This window comes from Cydia strobilella, chromosome 12 (assembly GCF_947568885.1).
Source record: "Cydia strobilella chromosome 12, ilCydStro3.1, whole genome shotgun sequence".
NCBI lineage: Eukaryota > Metazoa > Arthropoda > Insecta > Lepidoptera > Tortricidae > Cydia > Cydia strobilella.
The window spans coordinates 6,696,930-6,715,207 of NC_086052.1; the positions used below are offsets into that span (position 1 = coordinate 6,696,930).

General features: G+C 37.7%; 1 protein-coding gene across 1 annotated transcript in view; it reads left to right on the forward strand.

The window, feature by feature from the left end:
• The window catches only part of LOC134745854 (uncharacterized), a 70,895-nt gene that overhangs the window by 12,208 nt on the left and 40,409 nt on the right, over positions 1-18,278 (forward strand). The window contains exons 8-9 of the mRNA XM_063679946.1: positions 808-915; positions 5,320-5,397. Coding sequence (XP_063536016.1) covers positions 808-915; positions 5,320-5,397 — 186 coding nt within the window. The remainder of the gene's footprint in view (positions 1-807; positions 916-5,319; positions 5,398-18,278) is intronic.

Genomic DNA, 18,278 nt, shown 5'->3' on the forward strand with positions numbered 1-18,278 from the left:
GTAAAAACCGGCCAAGTGCGAGTCGGACTCGCACACCGAGGGTTCCGTACTTTTTTATTATTTGTTGTTGTAGCGGCAACAGAAATACATCATCTGTGAACTTTTTACTGTCTAGCTACCACGGTTCGTGAGATACAGCCTGGTGACAGACAGACGGACAGACGGACAGACGGACAGACGGACAGAAGGACAGACGGACAGACGGACAGACGGACAGACGGACAGACGGACAGACGGACAGACGGACAGACGGACAGACGGACAGACGGACAGACGGACAGACGGACAGACGGACAGACGGACAGACGGACAGACGGACAGACGGACAGACGGACAGACGGACAGACGGACAGATGGACAGACGGTCAGACGGACAGACGGACAGCGGAGTCTTACTAATAGGGTCCCGTTTTTACCCTTTGGGTACGGAACCCTAAAAACAATGCATTCCTCGTTTTTGTCCTTGCTACAATAAGATACTCGACCATATTGTGAATATGACAAAAAACAAGTTCAAAACTATAATAAAAGATACTTTAATAAAGAAAGGCAATATTACAGAGTAGACGATTATACAGACAAACACGTATGGTGATACCTTATCTACAGTTAAGCGTGGCATATAAGTTATAATTTTAATTTTAAAGACCTATATACTTATTATATAATTTTAATAAAACTATATATTCAATGGCAATTATTTTTAATTGTTCTCGACAATTTTTTGACTTACAAAAAGTGTTCTGTAAGAATTTATTTTGAATAAAAATATTATGATTATGTTTATGATTATGTGTATTATTTCAGGTAATTTTGGAGCCTCGAGGAGTGTGCAGGCGCAGATTGTTCGTGTTTAGAGCGAAAGTCGCGCATGCGTACAAGCCGCTTTATCTTCTCATCGACACTGCTATAGATGTGAGTATAGAATGGATAAAGGTATCTTATTTTATTAAATCCTCGGTGTTTAGTGACATCAAACTGACATCGTTTGATAAACGCATAAAGTCCTATAGTATATTGGCAGTAAATGTTACATTTATTAAATGCCTGGTCTCCGAAGGGTTAGAGGCCGGTTCACACCTCATGCGCATGCGGTTTCTTTGGCAATATATCGCTTGCGTTGCGTATGTACAGTCGCCATCAGATATATCGGAGCGACCGAGGTGATCAAAAATATCTGAACACGCCTCTATTGTCGAGGCGTTAGAGTGCGTGTTCAGATATTGTGAACGCCTCGGAGATATATCTGATGGCGACTGTGCTAATAACGAACGCGGCACTCCACGCAAACGATTTAACCCGCGATGTATAGCCTATAATAATTATGAGGTGATGTTTTTAAAACCGGCGACGAGCTTCATATGCAGACGCATAAAATTGTATGTATAGTTAACAATTTTACAAAGGCACTTCAATGTCATCACCGCCCCTTTTCACCACTTTGGACCTGATTTAGCTAGACAACTTATGTCCAATCTCTCTGTGTATATTTTGACGTGAAAAAATGACAGATGAGACTAGCAATTCATATAATTGTAACTTGTAACGCATCTAACACTAATTGTATAATTAATTGACAACATTATACTGTGTAGGTATTTAAAATAATACAGCATGTTACGGTTGTGAAATCGTAACTTGGGTTTTGGATTATTTTTATTTTTATAATTTATTTAAATATATTTACACGGCATCCCAGCATAGGCCAGTACACCGAATAATTAAAACTAGTTACAGGTATACAAATTACAAATACAAAATATATGTAAAGTAAAATACAGATAGTCATATTAAGTCAAATGCAAGTGCTGGAAAGCCTATCATCCTTCATCTCACAAAACCTCAGACACTCCTGGCACACATTCGCCCATCTCCTTATATAGGAATCAATCTCGTTTCGATACTCCTAACGCCATCTGTCGAGGTCGGGCAATACCTTTGGATAGAACCTGGCAACATTTACTGCAAGGCGTGTTTTTAGATGTTTAGCTACATTATTACTCGACTCGACTGTCACATTTCAAACGTAGACAGAGAGAGTTATGCCGTCTTTGTCTTACACTAGTACTAGCGCCCGAAAGAAAGGGATGAATATGATTTTCCTGGTTGTTACTGACTGACAAAATTGGTTTGACCGACTATAAAGATAATTTCGATGGCTGAGTAATAGTTTTTTTTGTCCTCTGTTGATATGGCAACTTAATACGTGGAAAGGAGGACAGTGCTCGATGACTTGGAATCTGACGGCCATGTAAAACGTGACGCGAAAGACAATCTCATCGGGCAAGCAGCCCTAAAATGCAAACACACTAAGCATTACAGCTTATAACAACGTGGCAATGGCGTGCTCTGCTTTTTGAATCCCTTATGGGAATAATTTGATTTGGTTTCGGGTCAACATGTTACAAGTTGATACCAACAATTTCATCAAAAGTCCGGCTTGAAAGCCGGTGCTTCCTTCCTTCCCCACGGCATCCTTCCTTGTGCCCCTGCACACCTGGCTTTGTCTTCTGGAACGTGCTAGTGCAGCCTGCTCTTGCGGTATCGTCCTTGTGACTCCGTGCTGTTCATCGCGGCTGTGGCGTACCGGTAGAACGGCTGGCTGGATACGCAACGACGGTCTCGCTGCGTATCGTCGCGACTCCTGCCGTCTGCTGCGCGCCACTGGGATGGCACGTGGCCACAGTTCTGCTGCCTCTGTAGCAACACGTGTCTCAGGTGTGGTCAACTCTAATTTCTCTTAGTGATCCTTTAAGACTTAATTAACCTAGTAAAGAACATATAATAGTGGCCTCTTAGATTTGATTTCAAGTGCGAAGTGTTAAGCGTAGAAACAGAACTTCATAGTCTTTTACACGTTTAACGTCTAATTATAGCATAGTTCACCCTAGCATAATTACCATAAGTATGTAAATTCTGTATCAGGCCTACTGCCCGTCATCTATTTATTTAAAGATTGTAATTAAATATGTAACTGAGCTCAAACAATAGTTTATTTCATCTCATACTAATCTTCCTTCTTTTGCACGCTTTATGTGTGCTGGCGCCCAATCTTTCTTTAGCTTAGTATACTTTATCTACTAGGAGATACCTTAAGAAACTGCCAGACGGGTATTGTGATAGCAGCGTCGAGACCCACGACACTGAGAGAACCTATATATAGTCCACAGCTTAATATACATGTTAAGTGTGTATGAACCTGAGCAGAACACAAACATGTATACATGTAATTATCTAGTAAGCAGTTGCAGGAATATAACAAGGACAGGACCTTTCTTATTTCCAGAATCCCTCGGGATTAAGTAGACGAATATTTTAATTATTATTCATTAAAGTCACTATCACTACAAACAAAATTAATATTAAGTACTTACTGGAATTTCTGAATGTATTTCTATATATTATTTTATTCCTTGGCCAGACGAAACAGATATTTTATTTTGCTTTCTATTGTGTGAAAGTTAATTACGCTCTCTAATTAAGGAAACCGATTTTATCTACCAACAAACATATGGTAATTTCAGTACAGTACTGAATTTAGTTAAATTCTCACGAATACGTGGCTTTTTCTTGTTAGGTAGTCAGGTAAAAAACATGGAAAATGTGTCAACAAATGGTTCTGTTAAACCACGCCATTTCCTCCAGGGATCACTCCGTTATTGATTAGCGCCCATCTCATCCATCCTGGCGACGTGTGATCGATTTTAGGTTCAAAACCCGTGAGTGATAATTCCGTTTGGTCATTGATGAAATAATTTTATAAATATTTTTTCCCGTGTTGTCCTTTATGAAGTCCGGATAATTTTACTACGGTCTACGAGTACCTTGGGGAAGCCAACTGTCGAGGGCTAGATCAAATCGTTTGTTTCCACAGTCAGCTGAACTATAAAAGACATGACGAAACTCCAATATCGCCAGGAATGATAATGATGTATTTAAAATCCCTGTTTTTTTCCGGCTGAAAATAACCGGACCCGGGTATGTCCTTAAACTTCGTCCAAAAGAGAGGTATGGGCATTGGAATAATATCTCGCTTTGTGTGGTAGGGCACAGCACAGCGGATGTCATTCCGGATCTAGAGCAGAGCCCAACTGGGGAAGTACCTCCACCTCTCCACCTTACAGAAAACCGCAGCCAAATAACACTAGACCCTCTCATAGTGTTGTGTTCCTGTCGGTGAGTAATGTTGCCAGAGCTCAACGAGGGGGCGGAGTGTTAGGGTCGGCAACGCGCATATAACTCCTCTGGAGTTGCAGGCGTACATAGGCTACGGAGACTGTTTAACATCAGGCGGACCGTATGCTTGTTTGCCACCGACCTAGTATAAAAAAAATAACGCGAAAACAGACTTAAAACGGACAAACGGATTTTTATACGGGGTTAAAACCTTGCTGCCATTAGTCTATGTAGTTGCCACACGGTTGGATTTGACAATGGATGTGTGCTCCCCGCGCTTATTTAAATGACGTTCACATTTGCTGATCAAATTTCATACGTGCATATTGTCAACAACCGTAGGCGACTTGAACGTTTAGACGAGTGAAAACTGAAAACACACCATCCTATTTGCACTTTGCAGGATATTTTTATTTATTTATTTATCACAAGGTACCTACCTACACAACAATTTTATTACAATGAGGGCTAACGCGTATGAATTCGCCGCTAGGGGCGCTAGTGTAGATGGTGGTCTTTTCCATACTTCGAAATGTCAGATGTCACTTGTTACTTTAATGACTGACAGCTGTTCTTTAGTCTTTTGGACCACCATCAACAGAGGCGCCAACTGGTGAGCAAAAAACGATAGCCCTCATTATATTCCTCGCCAAATTGCGGTTGCAGTTTGCTGGCGAAATAGCTCGCTGATTTGAGCGGCTTCATGCTTAATCTTGCAGAAATAATCACTAAGCAATAACACATGTCACAATGTATAAGTTACCATATTACAAAAACGTTTACGCAAATTATTTGTACATGCAAGTCGCTGTAATGTGGCCGACGCACCGAGTACCATGTTATTGATATACTTAAAGTTTTGTTTATTTTTTTTTAGCATACAATGGCATGCCATGATATACTTCAATATAACAACGCGTAGTGCTGGTGAATTAGGTATTTGACTACTGTGCACAACCTGACTCAAACTTATGGCGCGTTTCAAAGTGCCGCTAATTCAGCCGCTACTCCTGCCGTCCGGACGGTTCGGTCAATGTGCGAGTTCCCGGGGGCTCCGGCAACGGTTCAACTATACATCTGTTAATTTATTATGAATATGCACGTGCATCAGATTTAATTTAAATAAAAAAAAATTGTTAACAGGGTGTTCGAATAATCTGCGAAGTGCCTCTGGGTGGAGGTGAGAGGAACAATTCCATCATTGCTCTTCGCGGAATACAGGTAAATCACATAATCGAATTTATTAACTTTTTTTTTCCACACATCCAATTATCATTACGGGATGAACCCAATGCGATAATTTAGCAAAAAATTAAATGTATAATCATTTCCACTTAACCATATACATTGTTAGCCTTAACGTTTATTTATAACAACTGATATGATATGAGTAATGATGAGCGACGACCGATCTGGCCTAGTGGGTAGTGACCCTGCCTGTGAAGCCGATGGTCCTGGGTTCGAATCCCGGTAAGGGCATCTATTTTGTGTGATGAACACAGATGTTTGTTCCTGAGTCATGGATGTATTCTATGTAATTAAGTATTTGTTTAAGAATTATATAAAGGGTGCCCATGAGGAAGGGGAAAAATTTAAACAACGTATTCCTGACTATATTTAAAGTTAGAAATGTTTATTAACGTCTGCTAAATTAGGCTCGGTTTTAGAGTTATTTCCATTTTTGTGTAAAAATGTTGTAATGAAATTTCCAGTATGAAACACCTTTATGATTGCGACGTTGCGAGACTTAAACATCTAATTTGACTGTAAAACTCAAATCCAGTTCTGTCACTGTGAGTGTTTAGCATGACATTGTTTACGTGTCACTTAGTATCAACAGAAATATCGTCGTATTATTTTTTAATAAATAAAGATGAAGAAGGAATCCAAGAGATAGCATAGAGGATACCCCACAGAACTAGGATGACAAAGAACAACTGTCAGGCTTTAAAAGTGCGACCAAAAATGAAATGCAAGTGTGTGCGTAAATTGTCTATGTGAGATCAAAACTAGTGATGTCAAGTTACAACATATTTATTTAATCTTTATTGCACAAAAGAAAATACAATCGTACAAAAGGCGGACTTAATGCTATGAGGCATTCTCTACCAGTCAACCTTCAATCATATTAATAATCTATCGGTGTTTGACTGCTTTATCGACTACTCCTTCAATGTTTCTTATTAAAATATAATGAATGAATTGAATCCTAAACGAAGCGAAGAATTCTATAGAATCCTGAGCGTAGTGAGGGATTCAAGTGTGTTACGCCCAAGATGGAAATAATTTTGCTACCATGTGACACATACTGCTTTTCACATCACCTATGAGGTAATTATGACGTTTAAAAATATTATTTAAGCTAAATTAATAATGTGCATTTTTTTTAAATAGTGTCTTAGAACAGAAAAGTGTTACTTTGATGAAAACCCCTTTTTCACATCACCAATTCGAAAAAGGGGTTTTTCTTCCCTGCTAGGAGAGATCAAAGTGGCACTTTTCTTCCCTGCTTCCTAGCAGGGATCAAAGTAACACTTTTCTGTTCTAGGACACTATTTTTAAATTTTTTGTACATTTTTTTACTCTAAGAAAGGCGGCGCCACAAGCCTTCGGGAATTGTCATATACTTGGAAATTGCGACCCATGCCATCGTGACCGGATAGCCGAGCGGTTCAGGCACCTGTCCGGTAAACGGGGTACGCTAGTTCGATTCCAGCTCTGGACACTGGAGGCTTTGGTCATTTTTTCCTTCGTATATGACATTTATTTCAGTTTATTATTTTTTTTAGCTTAAATAATATTTTTAAAAATCATAATTATCTCATAGGTGATGTGAAAAGCAGTATGTGTCACATGGTAGCAAAATTATTTCCATCTTGGACGTAACACACTTGAATCCTAACTAACATAGCGGTTTCACTCACGTGTTTTTAGTCACCGCTACTCACTCAGGCACTGTTAGTGCTTGAAAATGGAGACCTAGGCTCTCCGAAACATGTCGCGCGAGTGACTAAAAACACGTGAGTGAAACCGCTATGTTAGTTAAGTTAATATGTCTCACGATAGTTTAAATTCGCTTATTGCAAACACTTGAATCCCTCACTATGCTCAGGATTCTAGTTTAGAATCCCTTGTTACTCTTGGGATTCTATTATAGAATCCTTCGCTTCGTTCAGGATTCAATTTACGCCCTCGCCGTAAATGTCATTTTGCTCCCTTGTGACACAATCTACTATTTCGAATTGGTGATGTGAAAAGATATATATTATGTAACTCCGTAAAAGATAAGTAGTCTAATGAAAAAAAAGCAAGCAAGCGTTGATAATAGGCGTAACATACTACCGCACCGCACCGTTACAGCTTTAAAGCAGATTTCTCGTCGTATGCGTGTGTGTGGTGCAACGTCGTTAACACAAACACATGCTAACAGTAGGCGCAAAGAGTTGACTTACCACAGAAAATATTAATTTCGCCACAGAATAAATAATAGTGCATATGAACATTTTGTCAAGCCCTAGCGTATAGTAACAGTTTAAGTTTTTACACAAAATATTCCAAATTATTGACTAATATGATAAAATATTAGCACACAACTGACGAAAAACTTATAATTAATTGTATAAACCGGCTTTATACACTTTTTATGCTGTTAATTTGACAAAATATCGTTAAGAAAACTTCGCTCGGAATATCATAATTACCTGTGAAATGAATGTTTGCCTGGGTTATTTCGCCCTGTGATACTACAATCCGGCACACTACACGACACTATCTTTACTACATTACTTTATTGTACGTTTTCTTCCTGATTCCTTTTTATTTTCAAGATTAAAAAATACGGCAATGCGCTCCCGGTCGAGTTGGGCCGCCTGTCACTCAAAAATGGTTACGTTTTCTCATTTGTAGTCTGACTCTTTCGCACTCATGGGATGTTCATATACGTGATGGCTTCCCTTTCCCACACTACAGCTGTCTTTAAGCGTAAGCATAAATTTTAGGTCTGTGGGATACCCAATGCAAATAAATTGATGAGTATTATGGCTAAGAATAGAGTGATCGTATTTTTTGTAAATGTACTATTGAGAGCGTCCACTGATGCCAGGGGGCAAGGAATCAAAGAGTGATAGGTTTGTGCACTGTTCACCCAACGTTTGTTTCACATGCAGATTACTCCTGCTAATTAACTGGACTAAGTAACCGCGAAAATCGAAGTTCACGGGCATCTTTCTGTCACTCCAATTCCGCCTTCATTGGAGTAAAAGAGAAATATTTCCGCAATTTGCGAATTTCTGCCAACCGAACGTTAGAAACTATGTACGGTCTTGCTCTCCGGAGGATATTGTAGAAGACGCCGCCGTGAGATATGACTGGGAGTGGGAGATCTACTAGTAAATTTGATTGTGCATGTGATTATTGGACAATAAACGGAATATTGTAACTATTTAATTATGTATCTTTTGTTACTATTTGAAAAATCTAAAGTGAATAAAGATTAACTCTTATCAAGATCCCATCCATATTGGAACAGGCTATTACACCATACATTGCAGGTAACCTATGACTGCCCAGCAAGTAATATTTCAGTCTCATTTTCAATCAGCCGCAGAGAGACCCCCTGCATCCAAAGTTTGTATCCATTGGGGTCCCGTTTATCTGCAGCTGGCTGTACTCAATTGATTTTGTCCTTATTATGATTATCATTGTTATGATACCAGGTCGCTTAATTGCATCTAACTAAAAGTAAACAAGTCCCTACATAAATAAAATATTTTATTTTTTTACAACTGGGACATAGACTCATGTAGAACAATGGAAGTGATATTTGTTTACTAGATTAAACTCCTTTCTTTATGAATCATAAGCGAGGTTTAGACTAGCAAGAACTTGCATGCAATTTACGTTAGGTTGCTGACTACTAAGGTTAACTGCATACAAAATGTTTATCAAATACCGCAATGTATTGAGAAGTGCATGCAAGTTCTTGCTAGTATAAACCTCGCTTAAGAGGTCATTATTTGATTGTATTAAAAGTTTAATACGATTATTATTATGTAATTAATTTCATCCATAATTTATTTATTTATTTATTAAAAAAAAACAAATGACGTCCCTATGTCGGTGTGAAGAGAGCGAGCATTTGAATTTTTCTAATTGGTCATCTCAGCGAATTACGCTCGCTTCAGTATAAAGATACGAGCCAGAGATGCTCTGTCTGTGATGTCAAATTGAGATGAAGTGGATTTAAATTGGTAGTCAAATACTCACTCTTATTAAACCGATACAGGGAATATCACTGCTACTTTTAGTATTTTGCTAATTTACTCATTTACTCAAAAACATCGCCCGTAAGTCTGAAATTGCCGCATCTCAGTATAAATGAATGTTTTCAGAGTTATTGTTATGACTACATGCACGCTTACACTTTTTTCGCATCTTACTTACACTGTTTTCCCATTTGTGGTAAAAGTGAAAGTGAAAATTTCTACTTCGCAGATTTTTTCGCAAAAGAAATTTTATTTTATTAAATGTTTAGTTTTCCTTCAATGTAAAATTTAAATCTCGTGTTTTCGAAACATATTTATATCTGGAGTAACAGACATCCATAAGCTATCCTCCTATATATCTACATACCACCAGGTGGGTATGGCTCTTATTAGCTAAAGTCAAATATGTGTAGGTACTTATAAGTAATAAGTGAAATATAAAATATTAATTAACAATATGCTCAGGTACGTTAGGCAATATTATGAGACCCACTTCTACACAATTTGGGCTGATAAAGAGCAATCAGAAGGATCACTAGGTATTACAAATTCAATACGATGGAATCCGTTTTCATTGTTGCCCAGTGATTATTCATAATGATTTGGGTCACTGGGATAATTATATAATTGTCCTGTCAGTAATAGTCATTCAATTTACTCTATAAAATGAATTTTATACTTTTAATTAAACGCCTTTTCGAACTAATGATGTGTAAATGTCATTAAAATAAACAATACGTTCATGAAACTGGGTACTGGATAAATTTACAAAAGCCTACAACGTACCTACAACCTACAATGTATTTATATGATGTATTTATATGATAGAATGTATTGAAAATGTAAATGTACATTCTGCATTGTTTATAAACAAAATGTCCTTATTTAATATAATAGATCAATTTATATGTTAAAATAGCTGTACATTATGTATTTCTTATAATTAAGACTACGCCTTTTAACAAAAGCATACGATTTTATTTCTAAAATGACATAATAAAGTATTGATTGATCCATCGACGTACAAACATATTGCGGTACAGTGTTTTCGTATCAATATCAACAATCAATCGGTCTCATTTATTTGCACCCGATATATTCTCAATATAATAATAAGATTTGACGAGCTTCGATATTATAATATCAAATTACAATTGTTTGTTAGATTACGAGTAATATTAGACGTAATGGATCTTGAACTTGATACTCTCCAAAAATTGTAATCATTAGGGAGTAACTGGATATAGGGGATTTGTTAAGCCTGTTTGTGTTTTTACTTTAATTAGTGATTAGTGCGAGTGATTACATCAGGTCTTTAATAATTAGTACTAAACATGTTTTGATGGCAATTTATTGACCGAGCGGAGCGAGTCTTCGTTTTAGCTTGGGCAAAAATGCTTTCGTATGTACGGATGTACTCCTCTACAGGCCGCAATTTTCAACTGATGTTCGTGAAATTTTGTGACCAGGTTCGATGATTAAATAGAATTTGTTTGTCGTTTCTTTGGAAATTTTTCATCATGGCGGCATATACATATACATTAATTCAATTTTAAGTTATGCTCGCGAGGTCTACAGTTCACAGAGCCACGAGTGCCACGACACGTTAGTGATTAGGGAAGTAACTTATTATAAGCATTACTTACTATTCTAATTATAATTTTCTGCAAGTAATTGTGCCCCACGCACTTCTAACCCTTATCTGCAGGGTACTTTTTTTTACTTCACTGACATAATAATTGATACCTAAATGGGTGCCAAGTTCTTCAAGAAATAGATAAACAGATAACTTATGATGAATTGAATCTTCAGACTTGATTTTTCAAGTTTTTACCAGCAATCCAAAATTATGGAAAAGTTAGGTTTTTTTATCTGATGGTAGGATAAAATCTATTGATTGATTGTGAGCTAACTTTTATGTAAAAAGCGGCTAAAATATAAAATGCCGTGTGGCCGTATATATGTATTCTACAAAACTTATGTATTATGTATTTCGAAATTAAACTTTCGTAAGACATATTTTAAAATATTTAGACCATAACGGTTACAGTCACTTGAATTTTTAGTCGCAATTGGCGACATGTTTCGGGCCCGTCGGGGGTCCTTCTTCTGGCTCGAGTGCTCGCGGCGGTTGCACTCCGTGCACTACGCGCACCGCTGCCCGTCTCCCGCCCGCCGACTAAAAATTCAAGTGAGTGTAACCGTTGTGGTCTAAATATTTTATGTTATTCTCAAAGAACAAACATATCTAAGCTCTTATTACTTACCACAGAGTACGTGTTATCTTCAACGCGCTATTCATTCCAAAGACAAAACCTGTACTTCAAAGGACCCAGTTTCTATTCAAGACGTTAGAATAGCAGCTGGTATTACTGCGAGAGTTGCCCCAAGGATTATCTAATTTTGTTAACACAATAAGCAACTAAATTTTCGCTAAATTATAAGGTACGCGACTAGACTATATGGTAGTAAATAGGTAATAATAGGTAGGTAAAGGTAACCTACCTACAGGTTACCTATACAACCTCCTTTGTTTGAGTAAGTACCTACGTCCTACAGTCGCCATCAGATACATCGCAGCGGCCAAGGTGCTGATAAATATCTGAACACGCCTCTATTATCAAAGCGTTAGTGTGTGTTCAATTTGTTTTTGAAAACCTCGGCAGCTCCGATATATCTGATGGCGACAACTACATAATACTATGTCTTTAGCAATTATACAGTCGTCTCTAATAGGAACCCCAATTCAATGTGTTAGTCGTATTGTATTGTATTGTATTAGATTCTATTCCTATTATTCTCCTCTATCTGTCATTTTGTCCTTGGTTTAGAATTTACTAATGTACTATCGTAAGCCGTATAATATTGAAAGCTTATACACAGGCCTCTCTACGTAAGACATCAGGCTTTGTATCATATCAAGTATTGTTTTAATGTCCTTTTGTTGACATGTTCAATGACATTAGCAGCAGTTTAATGATAAATCAAAGTTCTTAGATTTGTACCATACAATATTAGAATACAATTTACTTTGTACTTTTTTATACACGGGTTACATTGCACTTGAAATTATGAGCTTTTCAATTGATTTGGAAAACAGTCTTAATTGCTTTCCAGAGCCCAAGAAGACAAAGTGACCTCTCGACCTGAATGGCTTCTCATATTTATATTTGTTCGCAGACATCACAAACATTTATTTAAATTTGAAATTTGATTAAATTGTTGTTGTTGTTGTTCGAATTTCTTCCTTTTAGAAAAACAATATCCTTTGCCAAATGTTTATAATAAAATAAAATTAGGTACGTTTTTAGCTTTTTACGAAAGCGAATGCCGTATAGCGAGCAGAGCCTTAATCCGTTGTACAGCACGTATAACCATTTGCAGGGGAGGTTGACTTGGTCCCGAAGGACCCTTCAATTTCTGTTATTTACTACATAATTGCAATTCTCAACGGTTGTTGATAACGGCAACATAACACTCGTGAATTTACAACTTGTGTTATAATGGCTGTTCTATTTTGCGTGCTGCACTCCAAAGTTTGCGGTGCGAACTTCACTCCGCCTGAATATTGCATAATTGAATGCAAATGTGACGAAAAGCTTAATTAATGTTTTATGTTCCTAAATAAGTTTTCGCAAAGTTTCGTCGCCCATTCCTCGTTTTCTCGTGATCGTAAGTGAGGTTACCTCTTCATCACGAGTTTCGTTGCATAGGTCTATCAAAAATACTCAAAAGTAGTTTTCGAGACAGATTTTATTTTTTATATGTAATGGCATTACATAATAAATTTAAATATATCAATTTCCGTCAAATGGGGTACCTATCTGGGGACGGATGATGGGGTAACTAATAGACAACGTTTTTTGAGTATGTTCTAATCTAGCTAGTTGAATAATCGTCCCTAAGACTGATCAATCATGATTCAAAGATTGCAAAAAGTTCACTCCTGTCAACCACGTTCGTATAATTACTATAATTAGGGAATATTTCATGTCTATTGTTACCTCAGCCGTCCCCAGTTCCCCTATTTGACGGTTATTCGGTTTGAAAAAAAAAACCGGACAAGTGCGAGTCGTACTCGCCCACCGAGGGTTCCGTACTTTTCAGTACTTGTTGTTATAGCGGCAACAGATAATAATGCCCGTGTTATAATAACACGTGAATAACGCTATTGATTACTTTTTACGAAAACAATATATACATACAGGTATTCCCCTGGCTTACGGCAGCTAAACGCTGAATAAATGTTATTGTATCGAGATAGTTATCGAAATTTGGTTCTTCGTATATCTGTCACAATTATAAATACCTACTGTAATATATATACGTCACACGTTGTAAAATAAAGGAAATATTAAAAATTAAAACACATTTATCTCCGTTGTGTTTATATTAGGTACTAAATAGTGAGTTGGTTTTCACCCGTCGAATAAATATTTTTCACTTTGTTTTGACATAAACTGCAACATGCATAATTATCAGTATCTAAATGAAATGAAATGAAATAAAATGAAATGAAATGAAATGAAATGAAATGAAATGAAATGAAATGAAATGAAATGAAATGAAATGAAATGAAATGAAATGAAATGAAATGAAATGAAATGAAATGAAATGAAATGAAATGAAATGAAATGAAATGAAATGAAATGAAATGAAATGAAATGAAATGAAATGAAATGAAATGAAATGAAATGAAATGAAATGAAATGAAATGAAATGAAATGAAATGAAATGAAATAAAATGAAATGAAATGAAATGACATGCGTTTATTTGCTTAACATTATGTACAGATAAGATGGTAGAGTCAAAAGTATTATGTCCAGAAATTGTCAATACCTTATAATACTTAAAACCTATTAACATTATATTACATTATATTACATATTTACACAATCAATTACAATAATTTATTAAACATTTACATTTACAAATTGAAATTAGAGCCAAGAATAGGCGAATTAATAAATAATAAAATGTCACAATATTAATAAAAATCTACATTTAAATATTCCTTAACGCTATAAAAATTGTGCTCGCTTAAAAATATTATAATTGCACGTCTAAATTTAATAAGTGGCATGTCTCTTAACGATTGTGGCAGTTTATTATATATTGTGTATGTCATCCCATTACATTCTTTCGATAAAGAGCCAAATTGTTTTCTAAGTAACATAACTGCAAACACAAATACAAAAAGCTGCTGCTTTAACATTGATATCCTTCACAACCTCATGGCAACCTAATACAGCCGACATCAATGGGTCGCGATCAAATAAACAAAATAAATAACAGAAAATATATCTTATCTAAACATCTCGTTTTCTTCCTTTCCTTTGCCTGTGGCAGGCTCCCCTAAATGACAATGCAAGACATAAAATATGTAAGTATGCTCTCACACATTCAAGTTTCCCTTGACCCTCTGTGTGTCCTCATTGCTTAAGTTTGCAGTTGTACGAGCGAGTCGATCTTAAGTAAGAACAGATGTAAAGTAGCTTCAAGACAGTGACATGACTCAAAACGCGGAACAAGTAATAATAATAAGCCTGCAGGGCAGCTTGTGGCGAGCTGTTGGGGAGTGACGACCCCACGGACCCGAGTGCTCCAGAATCGGTCAGGGTCTCCGTCTCCGGCGTGTCTTCGTCGGTCGGAGTGGACCCCAAGGGGACCCGCAGGACTCTCAGCTCTGGCATGCCTTCATTGGCCGTCCAGAGGGCAGTCGTAAGAGCTATATGCTCCAGGGGTGGAAGTGAAAGATGCATAAGACGCGAGTTGGCACAGTGGCTGCTAACAGCCACTGGGTAGAAAGCGGCGCACACCTCTCGACACCCCTGAGCCGCTCACACCGGTTTTGCTCCTGGTCGTCTTCACGACGGCAGTTTCAGGGGCCCTTCTAGTCAGCGGCAAGTCACCACCTGCCTCGATAATGTGTTTTAACATTGTTATGGCAGGTGTCCGGAGTTCTTTACAATAGCCCAGTCTCATTGTCCACCCAAACTTCAATCCATAGACCGGTATACTGTTCACTTTTTCTGCAATAGTCCCAATGCCTGCTGCGACCGGTTCATGGGTGTCTATTGTTGCGCTTGTGAACGGGTTCCAGCAGGCGTTCTACATGACATTAAAGCTCTCCAAGGGGCCTCTACGTGTTGGATCTATATCCCCACGCAAGCCTATCAAAAGACCGGGATTTATAGGCCCGTGATATCCAAGGAGATACAAATAATAATAATAATAATAATCCAACGTCCAACGTTTATACGTCCAACTGCAGGGCACACAGGCCTCCTCTCATGCGCGAGAGGGCTTGGGCTAGGTGCGTAAAAGGGCCTCTCAAATGTATCGCCTGCGGGGTAGCACCAACAGCTTGCTGGTAGATATAGCCGAGAGGTGGGATTGTCCGTTTTTTAGCCACTGGGCGTCGGTTCATCGTCCTGTTTACCGGGACCCCAAATAAGTAAAAAAAAACTGTAATACCTAGGTTAAGATGTACTAACTCTAATATTATAAGTCTGTATATAACTAACAATCTATGGGCAATCTGGCCTGAAATAAAGAATTTTATTATTTATTATAAGTCCCCACGCTTGCCCAATGCGGATTTAAGAGAACATTACATTGCATAAAAAAATGAAAATCGAATTTAAACTATCGTGAGACATATTAACTTAACTAACATAGCGATTTCACTCACGTGTTTTTAGTCACTCGCGCGACATGTTTCGGAGAGCCTAGGTCTCCATTTTCAAGCACTAACAGTGCCTGAGTGAGTAGCGGTCACGATGGATGGGTGTCACGTATAGCGGCGCGGCGCGTCGCGCGCGCTGCCCGCGATGATATAACCGGTTGAGGGGAGTCTTGCGCTGTTGTTGTAGGCGGGCGCGATGGAAGGTTTGGGTCACCCAACACTTGTAGCGATGAACAACACGAACTCACTATGTCCACTGCACTGTCACAACACGCACCGGATTTTCGTCCCTGGAATGATGCAAATTTATAGTGTAATTTTTATCCTGAAATAAATAAATCTAAATCTAATCTAAATCTTGTTACTAAAGGCTAAGGCACCCCCTGGCCATCCCTAAGGTAGAACAGTATGGTTCGACCTTCTAACTGAATCATCCATGTGATTTCGAGCTAGCGAGAGAGATGGCGCTGCCAATCAATACTGTTAGAATCAATACTGTGTGTGTGTGTCTGTATTTTTTATTCTTAACTTTTCATTAAGTGAAATGTATATACCTGTGACCAATGTAAGATTATTAATTTATTACTGAATAAATGATATGATATGCATGCATAAACATCCTACCGACGGCGAGCGGTGCGGTGATAGAAAGCGGCCGTTGGCATCATGTCAAACAATTCTTCAGAGCACAGCCTATTGTACAAGCGGTATTAGAACTTAGAACACACACAGGGAGGCGAAGTCCCGCTTGTGAGTTTGGGATCGTCGACGATTCGTACAGCGTGCCTTTGGACTGAGTGGAAGGGTCCAAGCTGGCATCCAGGTGCTCCTGCCCAAAGGTGAAAGCAGCACTCCATAATATATGGAGTACTGCTGCGACCTGCTGCTGCTGCTGCTGGAGTAGTGGAATATGCAGTTTTGTTTCTTTTATTTTTTTAAAGAAACAAAACTGCATTCAAAGATTTTTTGAAATTCGTTTGTTTCTCCCGGGAATCGAACCTACTAATTAATAAAAAAAAAAAAAACGCTATTTTATTCTACTATTCGATACAGTTAATGTTAATGATAACATTTCTCCAAGAAACATTAGGCCTTACACTCGTCTGAACAAAAGAAACAGAGGCTTTTGTTTAACAGATTAGGGTGCGAGGCGTAAAAATCATTACAGAAAATTCGTACTAATTCATACTATACTTATATTGGCGCCAGCGAGACGGACGGGCGAATGATTATAAGACGAAGTAAAAATGTAAGTTTGAATTGGCATCCAAGTAACAATATAGAACTTTGCGTTATTGCATTGGAGAATTTGCTACTGAAACTAGCCGTATGGTTTGGCCTCTAGCCAGGGTGAAACTACTTGAGGAAGATTCTTAGCAAGTCATAAAGTTCTATCACTTACCCCTAGCTGATTTGATCTGTAGCATGAGCCAGCCTTAACAAGCAACTTGTATGCAGGGCTCGTAAAATGACAAAGCTGCTATAAGTACTTATTTATGATCGTATAAAACAAAGTTTTCTCGCGTTGAATACTTTTTCAACCGACTTCCATAAAAATATACGATACACATCATGTTTTTTATTTTAACCTTTTCGCCGCCACGTCAATGAAGTGTCATCAACGCCAAGCGACAAATTGCACGTAAACAACCCGTATAACATAATTATCTAGTCGTGGCATGTGGGGCACGAAATGTAAGAATTTATAATATCAAGTCAACGGCGGCGAAAAGTTTAACTCATAACAAATTCTGTTCTTATTGAACTAATTAGGACGATTCAAATTACCATTACTTTGACATTTCCATTACATTATCAATTTACCATTAGATATTTCAAAAAAATTTATTTACATTTTTGTTATATGAAATTAAATTCGTTTAACTTTTATTTCCTCGAACTCTTATCGAGGAAATAAAAGTTAAACGAATTTAATTTTCTCCAGAAATTACTTCAAAGTGACAATTTCTCTGAAAATCGACGTAATTTTGATACTTAAACAATGTACAATATTTGCTGAAACTATTCTTATACATCAAGTTGTATAATTTACCACCATAATTTTTTGATGAATCTTTAAGAACTGCCCCTTCTCTTCATATATTACCGGTGACGCACGCTCGCGACCTCATTATTAAAAGGCAAGATG